This window comes from Nannobrachium achirus (assembly GCF_963921795.1).
Source record: "Nannobrachium achirus genome assembly, chromosome: 15".
NCBI classification, from domain to species: Eukaryota; Metazoa; Chordata; class Actinopteri; order Myctophiformes; family Myctophidae; genus Nannobrachium; species Nannobrachium achirus.
This window is the reverse complement of record NC_137822.1, coordinates 13,997,515-14,025,318: the sequence shown is the minus strand read 5'-3', so window position 1 is coordinate 14,025,318 and position 27,804 is coordinate 13,997,515. Positions and strand designations below refer to the sequence as shown.

The 27,804-nt window shown below is 44.4% G+C and overlaps 1 protein-coding gene across 1 annotated transcript in view; it reads left to right on the top strand.

The window, feature by feature from the left end:
• Positions 1-27,804, top strand: part of pappaa (pregnancy-associated plasma protein A, pappalysin 1a) — a gene marked incomplete at both ends in the record, with an annotated part of 282,732 nt that overhangs the window by 116,190 nt on the left and 138,738 nt on the right. Inside the window, 3 exon segments of the mRNA XM_080743260.1 lie at positions 1,356-1,484; positions 2,396-2,484; positions 10,619-10,815. Of these exon segments, the coding sequence (XP_080599386.1) occupies positions 1,356-1,484; positions 2,396-2,484; positions 10,619-10,815 (415 nt within the window).

Genomic DNA, 27,804 nt, shown 5'->3' with positions numbered 1-27,804 from the left:
ATAGGAGAGGAGAGGTGAGGAGAGGAGAGGAGAGGAGAGGAGAGGAGAGGAGAGGAGAGGAGAGGAGAGGAGAGGAGAGGAGAGGAGAGGCGGTGTGGGAGAGCTGGCCTCGGGTGAACCTTCCGTGATAAAAGAAAATGCGATGGCTGCTGCCGACCGACCGAGGCCCCTGAGAATGGGGATCGTTTGGCAGTCATGCACACGTGTGTGTGTGTGTGTGTGTGTGTGTGTGTGTGTGTGTGTGTGTGTGTGTGTGTGTGTGTGTGTGTGTGTGTGTGTGTCTGTGTGTGTGTGTGTGTGGACAGGTTTTTATTACTTTGTGTGGACCAAATGTCCCCACAAGTATGGAACAATTGGAGAAATAGACATTGTGGGGACCAAATAGTAGGTCCCCACAACGGTTTTGGTTAGGGTTAGGGTTAGGGTTAGGGTTAGGGTTAGGGGTTAGGTTTAGGGATAGAGGTTAGGGTAAGGCCACAGGAAATTAATGGAAGTCTATGTAATGTCCCCACAACCTATGTAAACCGTGTGTGTGTGTGTATGTGTGTGTGTGTGTGTGTGTGTGTGTGTGTGTGTGTGTGTGTGTGTGTGTGTGTGTGTGTGTGTGTGTGGCGTGTGTGCGTGCGTGCGTGCGTGCGTGCGTGTGTGTGGCGTAGAACATTAGTTCTATGCCAATCAGATAAATTGAAACACCTGTGTTGGTCCTCAACATGGCCGTGTAGGACTACAAATGCAACCTATGAATTTCTACATACTTTCAGTGATGTCATTACGTGCGCATCCCGCATCAAAAACTCATTCAAGTCGCCCAGGGACTCATTCAGTCATGGTCCTGGGGTCCCGGGGATGCGCCTCCATTGGAGTCCATGTTAAAATAATTTACCGGGTCGCGGTAAAAGAAAAACATTTTTAAATTCCACAGACACCACCATTGTTCATGGGTGAAAGCATCCTACTTTACCCTACGTTAACACAAATAAAATCCACGTAGAAAGTCTTAAACAGGCGATAGAAACGTCAGTGTTTTGATTCCACCGACGTCCGACGCCATTTTGCGCGCCCGAATTCATTAGGGGCACATGTTTTAGTAGTTTTAGTAGTTCTAATTTCAAACATTAGCCAAATTGTAAAACAAATATAAGAAACAGGCAAACATTTTGAAAATAGCCGATCTACAAGCTCACAGCGCTCGAAAACATTGTATTGAGGACTCATAAAACTTTTCTGGGACCCTTTTGAATGACCACCTGTGGGTCCCGGGACCCATTACATTGAAAACCTAGTAACATCACTGTACTTTTATTTAAGTTTCCCACCACTGAAGGTCTATTGGTCTTGATCCTCTGTGTCCACAGGGATGTCCTGCCCCATGTGGTCTACACCTACCATGTCCAGACCATCTCCAGGCAGAGTGAGAGTGAACCCTCCCCGCCGCTGGTCCATGAGCTGGGGGCGCCTTACTGCGGGGACGGCCGCATACAGAGGTAAGAGTTGTGCGCGCACGCATGCACGCCCCGCAGGGGGGTCCTTATTGGGGAGGGTCCCATGGTGCTACCACCATGGGACCCCCCAAGTTAACTGAATCCGATTCTACAAATATCTTCTTTTTGCAAAAGACTTTGCGTTTCTGTGATCAGTGGTTCATTTTTGGCTTTAAACATTATATATGAAATAACTTAAAACAATATAGGCCTATATTCAGAGATTTGCACACATTTTCAAAACATTTTTCAAGACCTACAATCTCAAATGAGCTTGTATATCTTCTATTTTAAAATATATATACTGTATAAGATGGGGGATCCGCAGCCAAATACATATCAATGTGGGTGTCCTTGACTTGAAAACGTTTAATTGAGAACCACTCTGCTAAGGCCTAACGCCAGCCCATAACCTCTTCTCTGAATCTGAATCTCTCGGAAAAATCGTCCTCGCAGTTGTATTTCTCAAATTCTGCCTTTGGCTCTTTCACAGGTATAGTTTAATACAGTAACACAAGTACACACGTGCATGCGCACGCACACACACGCACGCACGCACGCACGCACGCACGCACGCACGCACGCACGCACGCACGCACGCACGCACGCACGCACGCACGCACGCACGCACGCACGCACGCACGCACGACACACACACACACACACACACACACACACACACACACACACACACACACACACACACACACACACACACACACACACACACACGCATGCCCGCACGCACGCGCGATTGTATGCACACAAGACTCGCCCAACAGAAGTTAATAAATCATTTTCAGGAAGAATGCCTGGCCCATGAAGAAGGCTTGGTTCTGTGATTAATGAGTATTATTTCTTTAGTGTGGTCAGTGTGTATACAGAGTGTGGCTTCACCTGCGTGCGCTTCTCAGTTCCAGGGAGGAGTGTGACGACATGAACTCCATGAACGGGGACGGCTGCTCCAGCCAGTGCAAGAAGGAGGCCTTTTTCAACTGTGTCGGTGAGTTAAATATGGGCACACGTTTCTCAACGTGGGGTCCGGGGGGCCGCCAGAGGGTCCCTTATACAGTCACTGTCGTCGGGCAGAAACCTTGTATCTCCAAGTTTCAAATTGGTAATTTTTTTTCGTACTGTAAAGCCCTGCTTCATCATACAAGACTGTCGCACAAAACTAATGAAAATAGCAGATCTACAGTATAAGCCCACAACACCTCGTGGTTGTGTGCTTGCCGTCGAACGGTTTTGGACATACAAGGTATCCACCTGACAACGATATGGGTCTGAGAGAGTGGACACATAAAACCAATTGGACTTTTCAAAAAGTCCAATGAAAAGCGGCTGGGTTCCAAGCCAAACACACACCAACATACAGTACCATCACCTCTATTCCTTTTTACTGCATTTTGAACACTTTGTTTTTATCCAGCATTTAATCATCTCTCTGTGTCAGCAAGTGCTGATCATTCCTGCCATTTTTATTTCCTCTTCCTTTTTCCCCAAGAAAATCCATTCTCCATTGTGATCATGACACCCTGATTGTGACCTTTGTCTTAGACCCTTTGGAACCCAACAGTTACCCGTCTCTTCAGGGTGGCACACTGACCTTTCCCACCAGGTTTCAACAACAACTTCCCAATATTTACTGTGACCTTGAAAAAAGAAAAATCAGCAGATGGACTCCTCATGCACAGCAGGAGCCATGAGGTCAGTCCGTTGTCTCCCTAGGTTGGCACCTAGGATCACATTAGACCATACATGGGCAACTGGCGGCCCGGGGGCCACATGCGGCCCTCACCTTCACTTAATGCGGCCCGCAGGTTAATAACGGAATACTGAATATATTATTGATTTCAGCTGTTACAATTCCAAACATGCTTTAATTCCGTCAGTCTATTAGTAGCTTAATGACTAGTATAGTAGTATTCAAATGTATTTTTTTTAATGTCCAATGTAGGTATTCGTATTTAGGTTCATAGAGTCAACATGAATATATAACTAAATGTGTTTGAAATTAAATCAAAATGTTACATTTCAGGATTCCAATTACCGGTAAAAAATAACAAAAAATAATTCAGGATTCCAATTCAAAAGAAGCAAAAATAGACGATCTACAAGCTCAAAACGCATCGCAGCGCGATGCGTTTTGAGCTTGTAGATCTGCTATTTTTGCTTCTTTTGTATGAGATACTAGAATGACAAAGTAGGAAGTAGCAATATGCAATGTGGCCCTCTGGAGTGAAGGTGGAAATATAGTGGCCCTCGCCATCATCAAAGTTGCCCATCCCTGCATTCGACAATTGACACCGGGTGAAAAAAATGGGATAAAAAAAGAAAAGAAACAAAAAATAAAGCATTTGTAGAATGTTGGAAATGGGAACCATACTTCCCCATTGGCTGAGTGTAGTATATTGTAGCATGTGTTATTAATAATCATAAAAAATAAAACATAATCATAAAAAAGATGTGATGCTGCCAAAAAGACAATATGATATGATATACATATTTTTTGATATTGAATACTTATATCAGCATGCCCATATGTGCGGGCCTATATACGCTGCTAGATGTGAGGAAAGCTCTAGTGTAATATAATAGTGTAGCGGTGTTTGCAGGCACAGCTCTTCACTGTCCTGTGATGAACCGTACAGAATAAAGAATAAATGCCACCAACACAACAAATCCTCCATGACATGATGCACGCTCTGCTAATAGCAGCTCAACTCTACACTGCATATCATAATCACTTTGACCTTGTTGTTGACGTGCGGCAGGAAATCCTCCCCCCCGCACATCACAAAGGTAAATCAACAAATCGTACACGATGGTTTAGTGTCTGCTACAGTAGTTATCCTCTCCAGTGGTGGAAAAAAGTACTCACATTTTGTACTTGAGTAAAAGTATCAATACTGCAATGTAGATGTACTCCGTTACAAGTAAAAGTCTGGAATTCAAAATGTACTTGGGTAAATAAAGTACGAAAGTATTGGCATCAAAATGTACTTAAAGTACCAAAAGTGTACAAAATGTTTGAAAATAGCAGATCTACAAGCTGAGCTTGTAGATCGGCTATTTTCAAATAGCCATGGTATAGAATAGGGCTAAAGTGCATTAATGTATGTTCAATAATATAATGATTTATATCTGCAAAGTAACTAGTAACTAAAGTTTTCAAATCATTGCAGTGGAGTAAAAGTAAAAGTACTGAAAACTGGAAATACAAAACTGTACTTAAGTACAGTACAGTACTTAAGTAAATTTACTTAGTTACTTTACATCACTGATCCTCTCTCTCTCTCTCTCTCCCCTCTATATCAGATTAACTTGATGTTTCATGCAATATCAATAAGAAGCGTACACACTGTAAGCTGTGTTCAACAACTGTGTGTGTGTGTGTGTGTGTGTGTGTGTGTGTGTGTGTGTGCGCGTGTGTGTGTGTGTGTGTGTGTGTGTGTGTGTGTGTTTGTGTTTGTGCACGTGTGTGTGTGTGTGTGTGTGTGTGTGTGTGTGTGTGTGTGTGTGTGTGTGTGGGTGTGTGTGTGTGTGTGTGTGTGTGTGTGTGTGTGTGTGTGAGCTTTTCTGATTGTGTGAAGTGGCCACTTAATCCCTTTCAGATTGCTGGACTAGCTGTGCTGTTTTCCACCAACTGCACTGCTTGTGTGTGTGTTTGTGTGCGCGTGAGTGTGTGTGTGTGAGAGCGAGAGAGAGACTGCATGACATAGTTGTAGTTTTTTGCGCAGAAATTTGACACTCTAATGACTGGACCTTCTGTCCATCTGTGTGTGTTTTGTGTGTGTGTTTTGTGTGTGTGCGCGTGCGTGCGTGCGTGCGTGCGTGCGTGCGTGCGCACATGACATTGTGTGAGTGCGTTGCTGTCAGTGTGTTGGACAGAGAGAGGGGGACTTGGACGGTGGAGTGGACAGCGTAGAAGCGTATAGAGCCGGAGGGCTGCAGCATGGATGCTCTTTAACCCCCTCCCCTGGTTCTCTAACTTTAAAATGTCAAGGTCTTCCCTTAACTCTGACAGAGTTGATTGATTGAAGACTTTATCAGAAGTTTGCAGGTAGAGTTTCATGACGGTACAGTTCACTGGTACAAAGTCAACTAAAAGGAGATCTAAAAGGAGACTAAGCTTATTTCCATAGGAAACCATTGAAGTATCTCATAACATTGAATGACAGACGGATAGAACACAGTACTATGCAGTAGATATACTGTAGTAAAAAAAAAAAAAAAAAAAAAAAAACAGTGCAAAAATAATATACAGTAGGTAAATACAAAGAAGGTCCAGGGAGGCTGGGCTAGGTTTGTTATTGTCAGTTGTGAATGGCTGCCGCCTGTAAGTGGTTTTTCAGTGCGATTTTAACGGATGCTAGGGAACCACACTCCTTTAAGGCCTTCGGTAGGGCATTCACTGGAATCCACTTTGAGAACCACTGCTTTAACACACGGGTGACTAACCGGTCATTTTGGCGATTTTGAGATCGCAAAGTGCAATAACTCTCCCCGTGAAGGTATCTTCCATGACTTTTCCTAAATACTCAAGACATACGTTCTCGTTTTTTTTTCCCCTTCTGAAACGTTTCCTAAGTATGAAATAATATACGATTATACCACTCTGACTGCATTTATCAGTCAAATTGACACGTAAAATATCTCAATTTTTTGGGCCCAGGAGAGCAACACCTCCTCCCCTGCTGCCAGCGAGGGTTCTATTGTCAATAGAACAACAGACAATAGAACCCCCGCTGGCAGCAGCGGAGGAGGTGTTGCTCTCCTGGGCAAACAGGGAGAGAATCTACCTGTCAATTTGACTGATAAATGCAGTCAGAGTGGAAGTGATTTTTTTTCAGTCACCCGAGTGTTAACAAGCCATTCACACGTTTGATTGTTGTTATTTCCTATCGTGGATCCGATGACGCAGTTCTGTTTCGCTTGACCCCCCAACCTGGCACTGTTGATCCCCTGTGGCCGTGGCCTTGACACCGCTCCAAGCCACAGTAAACACAGGTGCAGATATACAAACCCGGGGAGGGGTTAATTCGACCTGGCGGTTCTTCCCCCCCCCCCAAAAGTCATATTATAACAAAACTTGTGATTTACTGTAGATGGGGGAAATCAGAACTTCAGGTTCCTAATTGACACCAAATTATGTGCAGTTTGGGTAATGGGGTTGTGCACAGTAGCCTACCTATATGAGGGATCGAATGTAGGAGTTTCAGAAGTAATGTTGGAGAACATCGACGTATCAGTATCATCTCCAAATTCGGGCACTGTTTCAGCATGCGGCTGTTACCATGGCGGTAGTCTCGCGTGGCCAGACAAAAACTCCGCAATTTGCAAATGCTCCCCTCATACAGTCTGGAATAACGTAAGAAGAACGATGAGTAACCGGTTAAAGCGGAAGTGAAGCCTCCTCCTCACTTCCGTTTCCGTCTCACATCGCACACATTTATCCTAATATAAATAAAAAACATCTAAGCATATTTAGCTCGCTGTTTAGCAGAAATGACATTTTAAAATATATTTTCGTGAATGGAAATGCCAGCTTCCATTACTCGCCGTTCAGGAGCTGTAGTTCCAGACTCTACCTGTATATAGCATTCGGAGATTGTGGAATAGTTGTCTGGCTACGCGAGACTACCATGGCGTACAGGCGGCAGAATCAGTGATGTCCGTTATCTCCAAATTTGGACACTGTTTCAGTGATGTCAGTATGCGTGTATATCAGACAGACATGCGGTCGCTCATTAGTAGGATATACAGTATATTTATGTGTGTGTGTGTGTGTGTGTGTGTGTGTGTGTGTGTGTGTGTGTGTGTGTGTGTGTGTGTGTGTGTGTGTGTGTGTGTGTGTGTGTGTGTGTGTGTGTGTGTGTGTGTGTGTGTGTGTGTGTGTGTGTGTGCACGCGTGTGCGCGTGCGTGTTTTTCCCAGCATGCCCCTCTCTGTATCTGTCTATCTCTTTGACTTCTCTCCTCCTGCCCTTGTGGGCTGTCGTACGCACTCTCCTCTCTCTCTCCCTTGCACTCAGTCACCTTTCCACTCATTCTCTCTCTCTCTCTCTCTCTCTCTCTCTCCTCTCTCTCTCTCTCTCTCCCCCCCATTAAAAATAGTAATACTTTATTCCTCTTTTCCCTTTTTTTAATGTCTCTCCCCCCACCCCTTCCTTACCCCCTTGTCCTGTCCCGTTAATTTCCCACTGTCTACCTATCTCTCTCGCATCTTACCGCTCTCACACGCTGCCGTTTGAACTACCCTCCCGTGCCTCTCCCCCCCCCCTCCCTCCCTCCCTCCCTCTGTTCCCGCTGGGTGAGTGACGGGGCCGTATTCCTGCGTGAGTGTGTGTGTGTGTGTGTGTGCAGGGGCGTCACAAGGGAGGGGGGGAAGTGGGACTGAGTTACTAGGGCCCAAGGTGGAGGGGCCTTAATTATTTTATATACTTTAGATATTGAAAAATAGCAGATGTACAAGCTCACAGTGCGGGGAGCTTGTAGATCTGCAATTTCTTTTGAAACGTTGTGAAAATGTGTGCAAATCTTTGAATATATTTAAAGGAGCTATAGTCAACTTTTTCATTGTAGGGCCTACACTTTGTTTACATCCTAGTCTATAGACTAGAATGTAAACAAAGTGTCGGTCTGACAATGGCCAAAATTATTATTTTATCATTATTTTACGCTTTTTGTGGTCATTTTTGAATAGAATCACATATATGAAGCTTATTTTTTTTATAAAATATTTTCAAAACATTATTATTATTTACGGATGCTTATTATTTTAGCATCCGTTTTTCAAGAAAAGGTTGACTATAGCTCCTTTAAGCGAACATTTGTAACTCAATTTTGCTTCTTGGGGGGTCCCTGGAACTAAATATTCTGAGATGGGGGGGGGGGGGGGGGTCCTTCACACGAAAAAGTTTGAGCACCACTGACATGGAAACAAATTCGAAGGAATTGAAATATTCAAAGACTTTTCAAAAACGTTCAAAAATAGCAGATCTACAAGCTCGCTGTGAGCTTGTATATCTGCTATTTTTCAATAGTTATAGCACAAAATTATTGAAGTGAATCCTTGTATTACCCAGGGCCCAGAATTTGGTGCGACACCCCTGTGTGTGTGTGTGTGTGTGTGTGTGTGTGTGTGTGTGTGTGTGTGTGTGTGTGTGTGTGTGTGTGCGTGCGTGCGTGCGTGCGTGCGTGCGTGTGCGTGCGTGTGCGTGCCCCCCTTCAGCAGCCCCTCTCGTCCCAGCATTGCCAGAGAGCACACACAGAAACTGACTTGAGTTTTTTGAGCCGTGTGCTGCTGGTGGGGAGCGCTGGAATTTTTTCGGAGGAGGAGGGGGGAGAGGGAGGGGGGAGGGGGGGGGGAGGCCCCCGGCCAACTTGGCACGGAATGCCGCCTTTTTCCTCCCCTTAACTGGAACCCCACCGGCCAGGGGTGTCGCATTTAAAACTCTGGGGCCCCGGGTACAAGGATTCACTCACTGCGGGCCGGGCCATGAATGTTCTTCATATTATAGAGCATCGCAGCGGAAGTGGTTTACTGGGGTCACTTAAAAATCGGCCATTCATTTTCCCCATAGACTTTTACAAAAATATTTATAACAATTATGTTAAGCCTCGAACAAAGCCATCCAGGATGGCAGTGAATCACGAACGTGAGACCTTTGTTGTTTCTATGAATAGAACGTTTTGAAAATCGCTAAACAAAGGGTAGTTATTAAATGTAGTATATCAAATAATGTGTTATTAAAATATGTTTTCACATAGGGTCAAAGGTTGTGTGGTCATGATACAGGCCTATTCAAAGATTACAATACACCCAGGCCTGTTTTCAGCGACTTTTAAAAAATAGCAGATCTACAAGCTCGAGCTTGTATATCTGCTATTGTTCAATAGCTACAGTAAAGTATATAAAATAATTAAGGCCCGCCCCTCCACCTCCTTGGGCCCTAGTAACTCAGTCCCACGTTTCCCCCCCGCCTCCCTTGTGACGCCCCTGCCGCCGGCTGACACTGCTAGAGCTGAGAGAGAGAGAGAGAGAGAGAGAGAGAGAGAGAGAGAGAGAGAGAGAGGCCCAACACTCTGTCCCTCTCCTAGTCTCTTCCAACAGCTTCCAGCTACAATCTCTCTACCTTCTCCTCTTCTCCTGCTCCCGTTTGCTTCCAGCTTCCAGAGCCTTTCCCTTCCATCTCCATGTGGGACGTCTGGAAAAGCCATGAACAGAACAACACTCACTCGGTCCTTTTCGCTCTCTCTCTGCCTGCTTGACTTCTATTCTGCCTGCTTGTTCTTTTAACCCAGTGGTTCTCAACCTGTGGGTCGGGACCCCCAGGGGGGTCCCCAGAATTATTTTGGGGGGTCCCCAGATGATTAACTTAATGTGCAACTTTGTTTTCTCTCTCAACAGTAAACAAACCAACATAAATTTAAAGTGTATCTGCACATTTCTATAAAGTGACAATTTAAGGACTTTTTAATACCTCTAGAGGCAGAAATTGTGAAAATATTTTCACAATAGAACTATTTTCACAATAGAACCGTGTTATACAAAATGTAATTCCTCAACTCTTAGTGCTCGTCAGGGTGGGGGGGTCCCCAGTTAAAATATTATTTTTTGGGGGGTCACAGCCTGAAAAGGTTGAGAACCACTGTTTTAACCCACTGGAGTTGGGGCCCGCTATACGGCAGAGGTTCTCAAACGTTTTCATGTCAAGGACATGTCAAGGGGGCTCAGGCACTATATACACAACTCCGCCATACCATTGACGCATGCACCCTTTTAATATCTATCTCTATCTACAGAGTTATGTGATATTTATCTCATCATTTCTTTTCCATTCATTTATATTACATTAAAACATGTTGTCGTCGCAGGGACCCTTCGGGTTCCTTGAGTCGGCTCCAAATGAACCCTGCACAGGCCTGTGAAACAAATGAACTAGCGGACCATTTGGTTCCATTTTATATGCACTCAGAGTTATGGAGGTCCTCGACAGTTTACTGATTCAGAAATAATACTTTTACTCGTCTTGAATCCCAGAACTTTCACTTGTAACATAACGTGTCCACTTCACGGCATCGGTAAAGAAATTGAGTGTACTTTTTTTTCCCTTCCTCCCACCGCCGCTTGCAGACGAGCCCAGCATGTGCTACTTCTACGACGGCGACGGGGTGTGCGAGGACTTTGAGCGGGAGACGGGCGTGAGGGACTGCGGCCTCTACACCCCCAGTGGCTTCCTGGACCAGTGGGCCTCCGTGGTGGAGGTGTCCCACGAGGAGAAGCCCTACTGCTCCGGGGAGGTGGCCGCCGGCTATCCCGCCGTCACAAAGGTAAGGGACTGATCCGTTGATTCGTTAACAGTTCTACCGCCATATTTATTATGTATTTGTGCTGGTGCCATCAAAAAGTAGCTTACCTTTGCGATGTTATAAAAAAGTATCTATGGATCATTTCCAAACATAATCGTTTTCAATGGACACATTATATCTGTACTGTAGCCAAACTGACGGCAGGGGGAAGCCTTATGCAAGGAATGAATGTGAAATGGGCCTCCCCATCAGGTCCACAGAAAACAGCCAGGAAGTGATTTGGGACTCCATTGATGTTTACGTGTGGTGGAGATTTGAGAGCAGCATTACAGGAGATGTTTTTTTACTGTACACACCCGCGGTCCCAGAATTGGGACGAGCGTTAACGTTGGAAGCAGTAAAATAGTTAATTTAATACGTTATTAACACATCGGGTGCCCACGTGGTGTCTACGCGTCAATCTCTTTGATCTTTACGAGTGCCCAACGACGCGTTTGGCGCGTTGTACAGTAAACTATACTGTACTGTAGCTACTGCACTTGGCTACCGCGGTGATGAAACAACTCCATTTCCCAACATGCAGCGCGCAATTACGTCACCCGGACGTGCTGTGTGGCTCGTTGACTTCCTGTTTACCGGCTGCACAAAAATGCTGTTTTCTCCGGATTCTCTTCCTTTTTTCCTTTTTTTCTCAAAACGGCAGCCTCTTCTACATGCCGTAACACAAACACTGTGGCTTAGAAATGATAAAAAACGGTCCTGACTGAAAGAAAAGATTTTCACGAAATAAACAGGACATACTCGGATTACATTTACTCAGATTACTCTTCTCGCCAGTACTCTCGCCGGTAGGTAAAATGACGCGTTGCCATGGGCACCAGCAAATAAGACGTCAGAGATCACGTGGGCATCCGATGTGTTAAAGATGGGGTGCCAAGATTCTTTTCCCCCTAAAACATGATCATCATGTATTATGATTATACTTGGAGAAATACTTTTTTTTTTAAGTGTACATAAAGTGCAAAGGTTTTTCAGGTGGGTGGTGAGGTGACCCAGCTGAAGTTAGCCACACAGAGGAGGGGATGTTTTTATTGTGTCACTAAAGCGGTAAAGTATTTCGATTGGGCGCATGCAAGACTTGGAAGCCTTTATCTTTCAGATGGATGGTCGTGAAACGGACAATGAATATTTTCCGATTCCACAAGACCTGTGGGTGTCTTTTTAATCATTTAGTCGGGGACCACCTGGAACCCCCTCAGGGACCACTGGTTGAAAACCACGGTCTTACAGGATCATTCAGACTCATTTTAAAGAACACAATATTTCCAGTGCCAACATGTTTTCACCAAGGTTTCGTCCCTGTCCGTCCTTCTGTTTGATTGATTGATTGAATACTTTATTAACAGCAAAAAGTGCAACGGTACAGTTACATTAATGCTAAATGGATAACCCCAAAAGCCCTGCGGGCTTGTTTCCATTATGGTCCTGTGTTTTCAATTCATCAAGTAATACAATATGCAATAAATCATCAATACTACAGTAGGAGCAGTAAAGGAATATTTACAGAAAAACGGTTGGGGGTATTTTCTTTTGGCAAGCTAGAGGACTGGTCTAGGTCCAGTTGGAAATTGCAGACAGGCTGGGGGAGAGACGGGGAAATGGGGGGAGAGACGGGGAGTGACATGCGGCAAAGGTCGTCCGGATCGGGAATCGAACCGGCCATGCCGTCAGGCATCAATGCCTATGTGCCTGGACCAGTAGGCCAATGGGCGCCCCCAGGCGGGGGTTTTGAAGGAGGGTAGGGAGTCGTGCTTTTGTGATTGCTGTTGGTAGGACATTCCTCGTCTTGGTGGCATAGCAGAATTAATTCATCCCCACATTTGTGCCGTATCTGGGGGGAAGGAGATGCAGCGGAGCTTCCCTCTGGTGTTGCGCCCGTGGGCGTTTACTCACCTTTGAAGTTAAAGACGTCTTTAGAACCACTGCCCCAGACTGTCGGCAGGCAGGGTTAGAGATCTCAGATTGTCTGGCGACGCGAGACTAATATTGCATGGATTCACACTAAACTGCTCACTCATTCATGTAAAAAGGGATTTCAAGGAATTCAAGGATTTCCAGGATTTCCCAGCACAACAGAGTGACCGAGATGTCTGACTGTGATAAGTACAGGATTGCATTACTGTACACCGTGCTTGTAGCAGACAGCACCTCCGTGGCACAGTGTGTGTATGTGTGGGGGGCCGGGGGGATCAGGGCCGTTTTTAGCTATAGGCGGACTAGGCGGTCGCCTAGAGCGCCAGCCTAGAGGGGGCGCCAAGGGGGCGCCGAAATGGAGGGAGTGGACCCAAACCAGCCCAAAACCGACCCAAAACCGACTAAATTCACGGCAAAACCCGCAAGCGCGCGCGGGAGTGGGGGGGCGCATTCGAGAGAGCTCGCCTAGAGCGCCGATTAGGCGCGCTACGGCCCTGGGGGGGATGTTATTCCTTTCAACAACATCTCGAAAACGGACGGTTTGATGTCTCTCTGCATGAGAAGAGGCCAGTGGAACACTGTCCATTAAAGCCATGGAGAAAGGATTTCAAAGTGTGAAGAACACACTGTTCCTGTCCCAAGTCATGTGTGTGTGTTGTGATGATGAGGTCACCTCAACATCCTGTGAACTTTACACTTATACGTGCAGCATACAGATCCTTCTAGAAACATTAGAATATTGTGTCAAAAAGCATTGCAGATGCCATAGCACCCCAAATCATAACTGACTTCGGAAAACTTTCCCGCTGGCCTTCAAGCAACTCTGACTTCAGAAGGTTGACATTTCTATTATAAATCCTTGTTTTGAGTGGTCTCGTGTAATATTGTAATATTTTGAAATATGGACTTTTGATATTCATGAGCTGTATGCCATAAAAATTCACTGAATGTCCAATGTATCTAGAATATATGAAAGTTTCAAGAAATATATGAACGTTTCAAGAAAACTTACTTTTACACAACATTCTTTTTTTTTAGAAGGATCTGTATATACCAAGGACCCCCAAATTGATATAGATTTGGCCAGCAGGGACCCCCCCATCTGAAGAGGATATCTTTAAAAAGAAATAGCGGATACGTACAAACTCGCAGTGTGGCACAAAGTGATGCGCTGTGAGCTTTTGGATCTGCTATTTTCTGAATAGCCAACATATAAAATGGATAAAGGGGATAAAATGATTATAATGCAGTATTTAAAAAAATAATGCATGGGGACCCCCCTCAAGGACCTGGACCCCACTTAGAGCCAGTTGTATACACCACATCAGGGGTCATCGATATGTCGGGTACACAGACAAATGTGTCCGTGGCAAAAAAAATAGATGTGCTCTTGTCCGTGGAGATGTTGTGTTCCCGTGCTCAGAAGCCATTTGTAACTGTTGAACCAAGCTAGATGGCGTATCGGTGCTAATAATGTTACGCAGTACTAGGGCATTAACGAAAAAGTCAACAAGTCGACTCAGTCGACCTCATTACACAAGTCAACTCCCACCAGGGAAAGTCGAAGTTGAAAAGAAAAATAATAATACTTTCTATTCTGCGAGGCGTTGTGAGCATGTAGATCTGCTATTTTCACAATTTCTGCCTCTAAATATTTGACAATGTGGACAATGTTTAATTTGTCATTTTAGTTATTAAAAAGTCCTTAAATTGGCACTTTAGAAATGTGAAGATACCCTCTATACACTTAAACTTTATCTTGTTTACAGTTGAGAGAGAAAACAATGTTTCACATTAAGTTAATCATCTGGGGACCCCCCCAAAATAATTGGGGGGTCGTGTGTGATGTGACGACGTCATCAAATGATAAAGTCGACTTCAACTCAACTTTTTACTGAGTTGAATCGACTTGCAAAAATCACAAGTCGTTAATGCCCTACGCAGTACCATTAAAAGATTAACCGATAATTTCTGTTCAACCACTAGCCAAGACAGATTTTCTGGCATATACTCTAGCTAATACTTCTCCTGGATGAACATCCTAGTGCCATTCGAGCCGCTTTATTCTGAGCAACCTGTAACTTTTTCAAATCCAATTGTGTAGCTGACGACCAGATTACAGTGTTCTAAATTAGACAGAACCAAGGAATGGAGGGAGTGATGAAAGCAGAACACTTCCTAGCCATACCGATTCCTCTTCCCATTTTGATGACAATATTGTCTAATACAGTTAGTATGTTTAGACCAAGATAAAGAGATCAATAGGAAATGTTATTGTGTTCACTTGTTCTGATTTCTCCCAATCTCTCTTAGTTTCTCTCGCCAGAATGTCAATAAAGGGACTTGACAGACAAGGTGCATGTTCATAGACGTAGGCCAGGGGTCTTCAACAGGGGGTCCGCGACCCCTAGGGGGTCCGCGGAGGTACTGCAGGGGGTCCGCGAAATTATTGATTAAAAAAAAAGAAAAAAACATTTCAAAAAATGTTTTTTTTTTTTTTTTTTTTCACATTTATGTTAAAAAATAAATCATGATTCTATCCATTTTGAATAGCTTGAATACAATACATGATTAGTATGCAATTGACAGATTGTTGATATTATTGACATTGGTTCTCAGTTAATAAGTAGTATTTTAGAAATGGTAGTGGTACGGCCCACCCTGCTCGCTGTAACTTGTACATGTTTAAAATAAAAAATATGTCGTACCCCCGACCCCCCCACCCTACGAGGTGGTAGGGGGTCCCTGCTCCATCTCCCCATCAGTTTGGGGGTCCCCGGCCTGAAAACGTTGAAGACCCCTGACGTAGGCTATTCGTTGCTGCCGGACGGAACCCTCATATCTCCCCTGTAAATAATATTTTTGCTTTAGTTTTAGTCATAGTCTTTTGAATCAAGTTCAATTTAGTTTTAGTCGTGTTTTAGTCATATGAAATGTTTAAGGTTTATTCTAGTTTTGTTTGGCTAAATAACATAAGATTCTGTACAATCGATTCTGTCGGCAAAAATGCATTTTGGCGGGCCTTGATGCTTTCGTAACACATCATCGACGCAACGCACTGACATTCACTCTGAATGTCAGAAGTACAACTGCGTGTTGTGTTAGACTATGTCCTATGGCTCAGCTCCAAGTTCACCTTGATGTTTTCAGCGTAGCCTATACTTTAATCGGTCGTCCAGATATCGCTTCATCGCGCGACTGTTACTGTAAGCCGCGGCTCCAGCACTCCAGAATGTCATCAATCGGCACTAAAACTTGTTATCGTTTAGGGTCAGACGTTATCTGACAGGAGGAACGATGATGGCTCATCCAATAAAGTGAGCTATTGGCACGTTTCTGTCTTTTCTTCCAGGGCAGAGGGGTGTTTTGGAGCCGTTAATTATTATTACAGCATCGTGGCAGCTAGGGGGCAAGGCGTCTAGAAAGAGCGTTAGGGTGTGTGTGTGTGTGTGTGTGTGTGTGTGGTGTGCTTGTGTGTGTGTGTGTGTGTATGTGTTTGTGTGTGTTCGTGTCTGGGTGTCCGCGACTAATCTCGCAAACCCGCCGATCTGTGCCAAATGTTCTCGTGCACGCTGCCAGTTGGCCCGAGGAGAAAACCACAAATACTTTTTTTTTTCACATTTTGTGAATTCATCATCTCAGATCAGCTGGTTCAGTTCATATCACCGTCCATTCATATAACGATGATGATGATGATGATGATGATGATGATGATGATGATGATGGTTCTTGCGAGCATTGTAGGCTAGGTCAGATATTTTGGTTTTGCATCACTGGTGGGGCCCTGGCGCCGCATGTTGACAAATACATGGTATTGGAGCTCTGTACTGATGTAAGGGCAATGGTTCTGTGTGGCGTATCTGTTCGCGTAAATGTTTGTGTTTGCGCCTGTAGCGTACGGTACATAGAGGGGGATCCTTCATTCTTACTGTACATAGAGACAGATCCTTCATTCTTACTGTACATAGAGACAGATCCTTCATTCTTACTGTACATAGAGACAGATCCTTCATTCTTACTGTACATAGAGACAGATCCTTCATTCTTACTGTACATAGAGACAGATCCTTCATTCTTACTGTACATAGAGACAGATCCTTCATTCTTACTGTACATAGAGACAGATCCTTCATTCTTACTGTACATAGAGACAGATCCTTCATTCTTACTGTACATAGAGACAGATCCTTCATTCTTACTGTTCATAGAGACAGATCCTTCATTCTTACTGTACATAGAGACAGATCCTTCATTCTTACTGTAAATAGAGACAGATCCTTCATTCTTACTGTACATAGAGAGACAGATCCTTCATTTTTACTGTACATAGAGACAGATCCTTCATTCTTACTGTACATAGAGAGACAGATCCTTCATTCTTACTGTACATAGAGACAGATCCTTCATTCTTACTGTACATAGAGACAGATCCTTCATTCTTACTGTACATAGAGACAGATCCTTCATTCTTACTGTACATAGAGACAGATCCTTCATTCTTACTGTACATAGAGACAGATCCTTCATTCTTACTGTAAATAGAGACAGATCCTTCATTCTTACTGTACATAGAGAGACAGATCCTTCATTTTTACTGTACATAGAGACAGATCCTTCATTCTTACTGTACATAGAGAGACAGATCCTTCATTCTTACTGTACATAGAGACAGATCCTTCATTCTTACTGTACATAGAGACAGATCCTTCATTCTTACTGTACATAGAGACAGATCCTTCATTCTTACTGTACATAGAGACAGATCCTTCATTCTTACTGTACATAGAGACAGATCCTTCATTCTTACTGTACATAGAGACAGATCCTTCATTCTTACTGCTCATAGGGACAGATCCTTCATTCTTACTGTACATAGAGACAGATCCTTCATTCTTACTGTACATAGAGACAGATCCTTCATTCTTACTGTTCATAGAGACAGATCCTTCATTCTTACTGTACATAGAGACAGATCCTTCATTCTTACTGTACATAGAGACAGATCCTTCATTCTTACTGTACATAGAGACAGATCCTTCATTCTTACTGTACATAGAGACAGATCCTTCATTCTTACTGTACATAGAGAGACAGATCCTTCATTCTTACTGTACATAGAGACAGATCCTTCATTCTTACTGTACATAGAGACAGATCCTTCATTCTTACTGTACATAGAGAGACAGATCCTTCATTCTTACTGTTCATAGAGACAGATCCTTCATTCTTACTGTACATAGAGACAGATCCTTCATTCTTACTGTACATAGAGACAGATCCTTCATTCTTACTGTACATAGAGACAGATCCTTCATTCTTACTGCTCATAGAGACAGATCCTTCATTCTTACTGTACATAGAGACAGATCCTTCATTCTTACTGTACATAGAGACAGATCCTTCATTCTTACTGTACAGAGAGACAGATCCTTCATTCTTACTGTACATAGAGACAGATCCTTCATTCTTACTGTACATAGAGACAGATCCTTCATTCTTACTGTACATAGAGACAGATCCTTCATTCTTACTGTACATAGAGACAGATCCTTCATTCTTACTGTACATAGAGACAGATCCTTCATTCTTACTGTACATAGAGACAGATCCTTCATTCTTACTGCTCATAGGGACTTGGCACGCACAGCCATCCTTTGATCCTGCTGCCAGCCCCACGTTGTGCACCAGATACTATCAGCATGCAGTACAGTACAGTCAGCCCCAGAGTGCAGCTGTCTGGAGTAAAGACTCTCCCTACTATTTATTTCTATTTTAGCTTTTTCTATTTCAGTCTTACCTGTGTACCTCTTCTGTGTTTCATGCTCAACCATGCTTTTCCATTTCTTTTTTTTAAAATAATTTCAGTCCCAGAGGGTTTTTAGCCAATTATTTGTATCCCTTTTTCGCCCCCCAATTTAGTTGTTATACCAATATTGATTCCTCCCCACACACATTTCTGTGTTGTCACTGCTGTTGTATCCTACTGACTCACCTGCCAGTGAGGAGCCCCCACCAGGAGGACGTAGTGCAGGGTTCCCCAATTAGTTTTCCCCAAGGGCCGAATTATGTCTAGGGTACCAAGACGAGGGCCACAACATTGCAGGGGGCGACTGTGGCGTTCCCGCTACTCCAGCGACAGTTCAGATATCGTCGTTGTTGGGTGAAAATCTTGTATGTCCATAACCGTTCGTTTTGCATTTATCATTTAAAAGATTATTTTAACTAGTGAAAACAGACGATCTACAAGCACACAACGCCTCGCACCGCGAGGCGTTGTGTGCTTGTAGATCTGCTGTTTTTACTACTTTTGTGCGACGGCCTTGTACGATTTGCGAAAGAACGTACACATTTGGAGATACGAGATTTCCACCCGACAACGACGATATACTAGTGTTGTTGCTGCTCTTATACCACCATTATTACTGGGGTTGGTGTGGGCCAGACAGTAGCCCCCCGCAGGCCGCCTATTGGGGAACCCTGACGTAGAGCTTTCGTCCTACTCCTCCCGCCCAACACTCCCTGCTGACAGGTGCCACCCCAGTCCGTAGGAATACACGCAACAATGACCACCAGCTACCAGCTACCCTCACCCGAACACAGGCCAATTGTGTTGGCACCAGGGCAGGAATTTCATGGAGGCCATGAAGGCCATGGCCGCCGTTGCCCCTCAGTTTGGCCTTGTGCCCCTCAAAAAAATTGCATGACTTGAGGCCACAGTGGCCTTAATGCCCCAGCTGACTATACCACTTTCTCCTCTGTCTCTTTCTTGTTGTCAATATGTAGAGACTAGACTGGACAGACACTAGTGTCTCTTTCTTGTCATGTAGACACCAGTGTCTTTTGTTGTGAGATTCTGAAATCTCTCCCGAGTTCCTATCTTTAAACCAATCCATTGACTTTGATTGGTGCAGGGCTAATGGAAGTCAATCTTCTGAATGGCAATGTTTCAGAATGAAGATGTGTAACCAGCATGGATCAGATTGTAAATACCATAATTTACCTATTTCACTGCAGATTAGGTTATCATCATCCCTAACCCTTAAATTCAACAAAATCATTCAATGGACTAAAATCTTGTTTTATTTGATGGCCTTCCTGCCCTGGCATTTGGCCTTTGTACCCTCAAAAAATGGACAACACCAAAGGCCAAGTGGCCTTGCCCCTAAAATGACGAAATTCCAGGCCTGGTTGGCACAGACGCCCAACATAGCCGGTTGCACCACAGGGGATTCAAACCCACAACCTTGGGTGGTCCCTGGAACAACATCATTTTGAGATGGGGGACTGCGGCCAAATACCTGTAATTTTGGGGGTCCTTGACATGAAAAAGTTTGAGAACAGCTGATTTAGAAGGATTTTAGAAGTCTGGTCAAAGATCAGATACTCGGTGCCGCGCTGTGAGCTTGTATATCTGCTATTTTTCAATAGTTAAAGCATAAAATAATGGTTAAAGTGGTTAAAATCGAACACGAACGGAGGCCAATTGTGTTCGCACAGACGCCCCACATAGCCGGTTGCACCACAGGAGATTCAAACCCACAACCTTCCGTGGTGGTGGTGGGCAGGGACTTTACCACTGCGCCACCCGAGCGCCAACCATGCTCTTCCCACTGACACCGCGACACCTGAATCATGTCCCCGCGGGGATCGATAAATAAACGTCTACACAGCGCGTTATCTTATCTTATCTCATCTCATCTCATCTTCCTCCTCCCAACGCCCTGAAGACATGATGACAACACATCTGTCTCATGGAGATACAGCACAGTGCCCAGTGAGCTGCTGCGCTTACAGCATCACGCCCGCGCCATGCGCTGTTGGAATAGTCTCTAGTGTGTGCGTGTGTGCGTGTGCGTGTGTGTGTGTGTGTGTGTGTGTGTGAGACAGAGAGTGTCGTTGCTGTCCGGCAGAAATCTCGTATCTCCATATTTTCCCCTTTTTGTGTGTTTTACGCTTTACCTCAAATATTGGGGAATTTAAGGAGCCCTTTTCTACTACCGTGACGTGTGGTGGGACTACGGCTGCTATGACGTAATCGCCATTGCGGTCCAAATCATTAAGCAAACAGACGTCGGCGACAGGGTCCCACCCCTTTCGCTGAACTCTTTGGTTCAGCGAACGTGTCTACGCAGCAGGCGTTGTAGACACTACGTGGAAGCTAGCTCCTGCCGTAGTAGAGACGGCCGCGACGGTGGCAGATTTATCTGTCGAGCGCTGATCATTTCCGGCTGCCGCTGTCATCTGCCGTAGCAGTGCAAAGCTTAAATAGCCTACTTGCTTCTGGGGGCGTCCCTGATACATGATATTTCGAGATGGGGGTCGGCGGCCATACATACAACTCTAGGGGTCCTTGACATGGAAAAAGTCTGAGAACCACTGACTTAGAAACATGCGTTTTTCAAAAACAGTTGAAGGATTTAGAAGACATTTATAGAATCAGGTCAAAAAGACTTGCACAAATGTTCTCGATTTTTTTGTGCAGATCTACAAAAGAAGCAGCAGTTTCGAGCTTGTAGATCTGCTCCTTTTGCTTCGTGTTTACTTGACTATATGAGGTTTCCACCTGACAAAGATGATGATACATAATACACAAACAATGTTTATGATAGAAAAAATGTTTCCCTCTTCCGAAACATTCCGCAAAAGTCTATCCCTGGCCGGAAAAAAAAAAAGCCGATCTATAAGCTCGGAGCATAGAAACCATTAGTCCGTCCGCCAGTTATTAGCTCAGCTTTTCCCTGCCGTCTTTCCCTTTTTTTTTCATTTCACCGGCGGCGAGCCCTCTGAGCCATATTTTTTTAATGCGTCGCGCGGTCTCTCCCCCATGTTAAGCCCTTTAGGCCTAGAATTATTGAATGCTTTAACTGTTGAGAAATAGCAGATATACAAGCTCACAGCGCGGCACCGAGTGCCGCGCTGCGAGCTTGTAGATCTGCTATTTTTGAAAAATCATGAAAATGTGTGCAAATATTTCAATATATATATCTTTCAAAGCAAACTTTTCAAAACTTCTCAGCGGGGCACTCGGTGCCGCGCTGTGAGCTTGTATATCTGCTATTTTTCAGTGGTTAAAGCATAAAATAATGGTTAAAGTGGTTCAAATCAAACGCGACTCGGGGCGCGTTCCCGGTCTTTGACGGTTAATGCTCTCCCGATACACATTTGCACTCAATTGAATCCAATGTGTGTTTGATAAATTAGGGCTGATGGCGGGTCAGCCGAGGTACCAGCATCTGGTCCCAGTCACAGCTTTTTGATATTAATCATTTGGGAGAACTTTTATTGTGCCGCCGTTAGTGAGCTAGCCCTGCTGCAGTACCGCGGATGGAGCAGAGTATTAAAACTTCCCCAAAACCTCTCTCCAAACTACGCCTGTCAAATCTATTGGACGCAACTGTGTCCATGATTAAATCGTTTATCTAACTGTCATACAAAAAGCAGTTATATATTTTTATATATATATATTACTAAAAAAACAAACTGGCAAACCCAAAACAGTAGAAATTCCACCCCATAGTTGTGTAAAGTTCGGTCTATTATGGCTCACAGCTTTTTGGATATAAGTTATTATAGGGACCGTTGTGAGAGGGAGTCTAACTGTGTGTGTGTGTGTGTGTGCGCGTGTGCGTGTGCGTGCGCACACGTGTGTGTGTGTGTGTGTGTGTGTGTGTGTGTGTGTGTGTGTGTGTGTGTGTGCGCGTGCGCGCGAGCGAGTTGTCAAAGTAACTATTGACCAACCTCAAAAGTGTACTCAAGTACAGTTGTTGAGTAAATATACTTGGTTACTTTACACCACTGTCTGCATGCCCACACACACACACACACACACACGCGTGTCCTCAAAGTGTTTTGTAGGGTTACACCGGAAGTGATAGCGATCTGTCCAGACGCATGAAAGCAACGACAGTGCGAGCCAAGAAGAAAGGCAGAGAGACAGAGCCGGTGTCTGCACGGAATCTCAAGTGCTTTGCGTGCGCGCGCGTGTGTGTGTGCGCATGCGAGTGTGAGTGTGTGTGTCCGTCCGTTTGTGTGTGAGTGTGCACGTTTCAATACGAAACACGGTAATCTGTGTGTGTGTGTGTGTGTGTGTGTGTGTGTGTGTGTGTGTGTGTGTGTGTGTGTGTGCGCGCGTGCGTGCGTGCGTGCGTGCGTGCGTGCGTGCGTGCGTGCGTGCGTGCGTGCGTAACAACGCTGTCCACCTGCCACTTTTGTACGTAACTGCAGACGTCTCGCTGAGCACTTGGAACTCAGTGTTCATGAACGCAGCCATTTGACGTTCACAGCTATCTATCAACTTCATAGTGGTGGGAAAAGTACTCACGTTTCGTACATAGTAAAAGTATGAATACTGCAATGTAGAAATACTCTCTTATAGGGCAGTGGTCTCAACCTTATCAGGCCGCGACCCCCAAAATAATCATATTTTAACTGGGGACCCCCCAACCTGACGAGCACTAAGAGTTGAGGCATTACATTTTGCATAACACATTTCTATTGTGAAAATAGCCAATCTAGATGCTCACAACGCCTCGCGTTGTGAGGCGTTGTGAGCATGTAGATCGGCTATTTTCACAATTCTGTATTAAAAAGTCCTTAAATGGTCACTTTAGAAACATGCATATACCCTCTAGTCTATACACTTTATATTAGCTTTATGTTGGTTTGTTAACTGTTGAGTGAGAAAACAATGTTGCACATTAAGTTAACCATCTGGAGTACCCCCCACAATAATTTGGGGACCCCCCTGGGGTCACAGGTTGAGAACCACTGTCTTAGGGCACGGTCACACCATATTACCTATGAGAGTGGATTCCCCATTCCGACAATTTATTTCAGGTTTCAAAATGTACTTAACGTACCAAAAGTAGAAAATCTCAAAAATGTTGAATATGGAGATAAGAGGTTTCTGCCTGCCAGCGGCCAATAATATTGGAAGACAAAACAATGAATGTTTGGTGCCACACTTTCACTCCTCTGCGGAGAGACGACACTGAATAGGACTGAACCTGATGCACTCTTTCTACGACCGCACACGTGTATGTGTGATGAGCGCACGTTTGTGTGTATGCGCGTGTGTGTGTGCGCGGCGTGTGTGTGTGTGTGTTTGTGTACGTGTGCGCGTGTGTGTGTGTGTGTGTGTGTGTGTGTGTGTGTGTGTGTGTGTGTGTTTGTGTGTGTGTGTGTGTGTGCATGTGCGTGTGTGTGTGTGTGTGTGTGTGTGTGTGTGTGTGTGCGCGCGCACGTGTGTGTGTGTGTGTGTGTGTGTGTGTGTGTGTGTGTGTGTGTGTGTGTGTGTGTGTCTTTCCCTAATGTTTTGGGCAATCAGCACTTCCCTGACTTGCGACAGCAACAGATCAATGCTTCCAGAGGGCTCTGGTGGAATCAATGGTATCTCCTCTGCTGTCTTCGGTAAGGCATTACTCTAATGAGAGAGAGCGGCATCAACTTCCTCCCATTGGCCCTGGAGAGATCTGACTGAACAAAACACTACCCAGTTTGAAACCGTTGCTGTCCGTTAAATTAACCAATTTACACCTAACAATTTTCTAAAAATAAAAACAAAAATAAATAATAAATAAAAACAAAACGTACCGGTATGTTGCTATACAGAAATGTGGTTCTCACACGTTTTAACGCCCAGAATTATATGCATTTGGCTGTGGACCCATATCCTAAAATATGTTGTTCCAGGGACAACGGGGGCAGACCTCCATTCAGAAACACCCCCACTTAGAAACATCCCCATCAGAAATACCCCCACTGAGGTTAGGGTTTAGGTCAGGTTTAGGTGACACCTCCATTTAGAATAATGGAGGTCAATCTTCTGAATGGCAATGTTTCTGAATGGAGATGTGTAACCGAAGCAAAGATTGAAGTTTTTCCAAGATTTTTTCAAAAAAGAAAAAAGAAAAAAAGAAGATCTACAAGCTCATAGTGCGGCACGCAAAATGTTAAATAATGGTTAAAGTGGTTAAAATCTAAAGTGGCAGAGATGTGTTCCAGAATTGTATCCAAAAGACCAGGACTAAAACTAAATCAAAAGGTGCTGTCAATATCAACAGTGGACTGTGCCTGTGCTCCCTCCCTCCCTCTTCTGCTTTGACCCCTGCTCCGCTCGCTGGTCATTTTGCTGCCCAGCTGGGGTCCTTTAAACGCACAATAAAGCATGCACTCACTAAAGTAGCAGGTGCAGGGGCGTCACACCAAATTCTGGGCCCTGGGTACAAGGATTCACTTGTGGGCCCCCCATGAATGTTAACTATTGAAAAATAGCAGATATACAAGCTCGCAGCGCGGCACCGAGTGCCGCGCTGCGAGCTTGTAGATCTGCTATTTTTGAAAGATTGTGAAAATGTGTGCAAGAAACCTATGTTTCCATGTCAGTGGCGCTCAAACCTTTTCATGTGAAGGACCCCCAAAATGATATGTATTTGGCCCACGGACCCCCATCTCAAAATATTTCGTTCCAGGGACCCCCCAGAAGCAAAATTTGAGGTACAAATGTTAAAATCCACGTATTCAAAGATTTGCACACATTTTCATGACTTTTCAAAAATAGATAAAGTTACTAGGGCCCCTCCACCTTGGGCCCTAATAACTCAGTCCCACTTCCCCCCCCCCCCTTGTGACGCCCGTGACCAGGTGCCCCAGCAGAGGTCAGAATCCAAAGACAATAAAGTCTGCACAAGCTGGATCCCGCTCCCATACTTTTGGCACTTTAAGTATATTTTGATGCCGATACTTTTGTACTTTACTCGAGAACATTTTGAACATGAGACTTGTGCCTGTAACAGAGCATTATCTACGTACACCAGTGCAGGGACGTCACAAGGGGTAGGAAAGTGGGACTGAGTTACCAGGGCCCAAGGTGGAGGGGCCCTAGTAACTTTAGCTATTGAAAAATAGCAGATATACAAGCTCACAGCGCGGCACTGAGTGCCGCGCTGCAAGCTTGTAGATCTGCTATTTTTTTGAAAAGTCGTGAAAATGTGCGCAAATCTTTGAATATATGTATTTTTTAAGCGAACATTTGTAACTCAATTTTGCTTCTGGGGGGTGTCCCTGGAACTAAATATTTTGAGATGGGGGTCCGTGGCCAAATACATATCATCTTGGGGGTCCTTCACATGAAAACGTTTGAGCACCACTGACATAGAAACATAAGTTTCTTGCACACATTTTGACGATTTTTCAAAAATAGCAGATCTACAAGCTCACAGCGCGGCACTCGGTGCCGCGCTGTGAGCTTGTATATCTGCTATTTTTCAATGGTTAACATTCATGGGGGGCCCGCAGTGAATCCTTGTACCCAGGGCCCAGAATTTGGTGTGACGCCCCTGATCAGTGGTTCCCAAACTTCTCAGGTCGAGACCCAAAAGAGAGATTAGACGTTTGCCTGGGACCCAAACTAGTGAAAATAGCAGCTCTACACACGCACACAACGTGTCTCTTCGCCGCCGCGTTGCGAGCTTGTAGATCGACTATTTTCACCACTTCAATTACTTTAAGTATTATTTATTTAAATTCATGGAATTTCTTCGATGTGTTTGTTTGTTTTGAAATGTATTACAAAAAAAAAAAAAAACGTTTTTTTTGGGGGGGGGAGGGGAAAATCCATTGAAATATTATGTTTTAAACGTAGGAAAAGAAAATGGGATTAATTTGTACTCGAGTTGTGACCCATAGAAATTGGTCCGTGATCCACAAATGTGTCCCGACCCACTGTTTGGGAACCACTGATCTCTACGTTGCCGCGTTGATGCGCTTGATACTCTTCTTCTGTCTCACACATGGAGGGTGTGAAAAGGGCAGGGTGCTGGAGTGCATGGCGAGGGGGGGGGACATGAAGAGGATTGAGTGGAGTGGAAAGTACAATATTTGCCTCTGAGATGTAGTAGAGTAGAAGAATTTACCTTATTCTTGGCCCCTCTCCAGGGCCGCGCCATTGAGTTTTTTTTTCTTTTTTTCTCTGTGTGCTGCTCATATAGTTATAATATACACTGTACACACTGAGAAAGAAAAAAAAAACACTGTATATCGTCACTGTCGGGCATAAACCTTGTATGTCCAAGTTTCAAATTTGGAAGTTTTTTCGTAAAGTAACGCTCTGCTTTTCATACAAGACTGTCGCACAAAACTAGTGAAACTAGCAGATCTACAAGCACACAACGCCTCGCGATGCGAGGCGATGTGTGCTCGTAGATCAGCTATTTTCACTAGTTTAAATCATTTTTAAAAATGATGAATACAAAACGAACGGGTTTGGACATATAATGTAACTTTGCTCCGCAGCGAATGACGCACCCGAAGCACGCCTTCTTCTTCTTCCACATTTTGTCTTGATTCGAGCACCAATGTTGCTGCTCAAATGCGGAAGTCTTGAGTTGTTTTTGACAGCACATTTTGATTTACTTTTAGTCACGGTCTTTTGAATGAAACGTAATTTAGTTTTAGTCTTGTCTGTGATCAATCTTGTCTGCGAAAACCACAACGATATTATGACCGCCGATTTCAAGAAAGTCACTTGTGTAGTGTGAAATACTCGAACAATATCGTACCACGCAATATCGTACAGTGTGTTCGAGCCCTTAACACACAGGTGACTAACATGTCATTTTGAAATGCGAATCGGTCTCAGAAATTTCCCCTTCCATGACTTTTCCTAAATACTCAAAGACATTATGTTCTCGCTTTTTTCCCCCTTCTGAAACGTTTCCTAAGTATGACATAATATACCATTATACCACTCTTACTGTTAGTTATCGGTCATAAAGACAGGTCTCACCCATTCCTCCCCCTCCCAGAAGCAAGGAGAGAATTTCACACCTTTTGCGCTCCCCATTTGAGAGGTCAATTGAAATGCTAATTCACATTTGGAAGACAATAGAACCCCCGCTGGTAGCAGGGGAGGAGGTGTTGCTCTCCTGGGCCAAAAGGGAGAGAATGTACCTGTCAATTTGACTGATAAATGCAGTCAGAGTGGAAGTGATTGTTTTTCAGTCACCCGAGTGTTAAGTACAACACGTGAGTACTTTT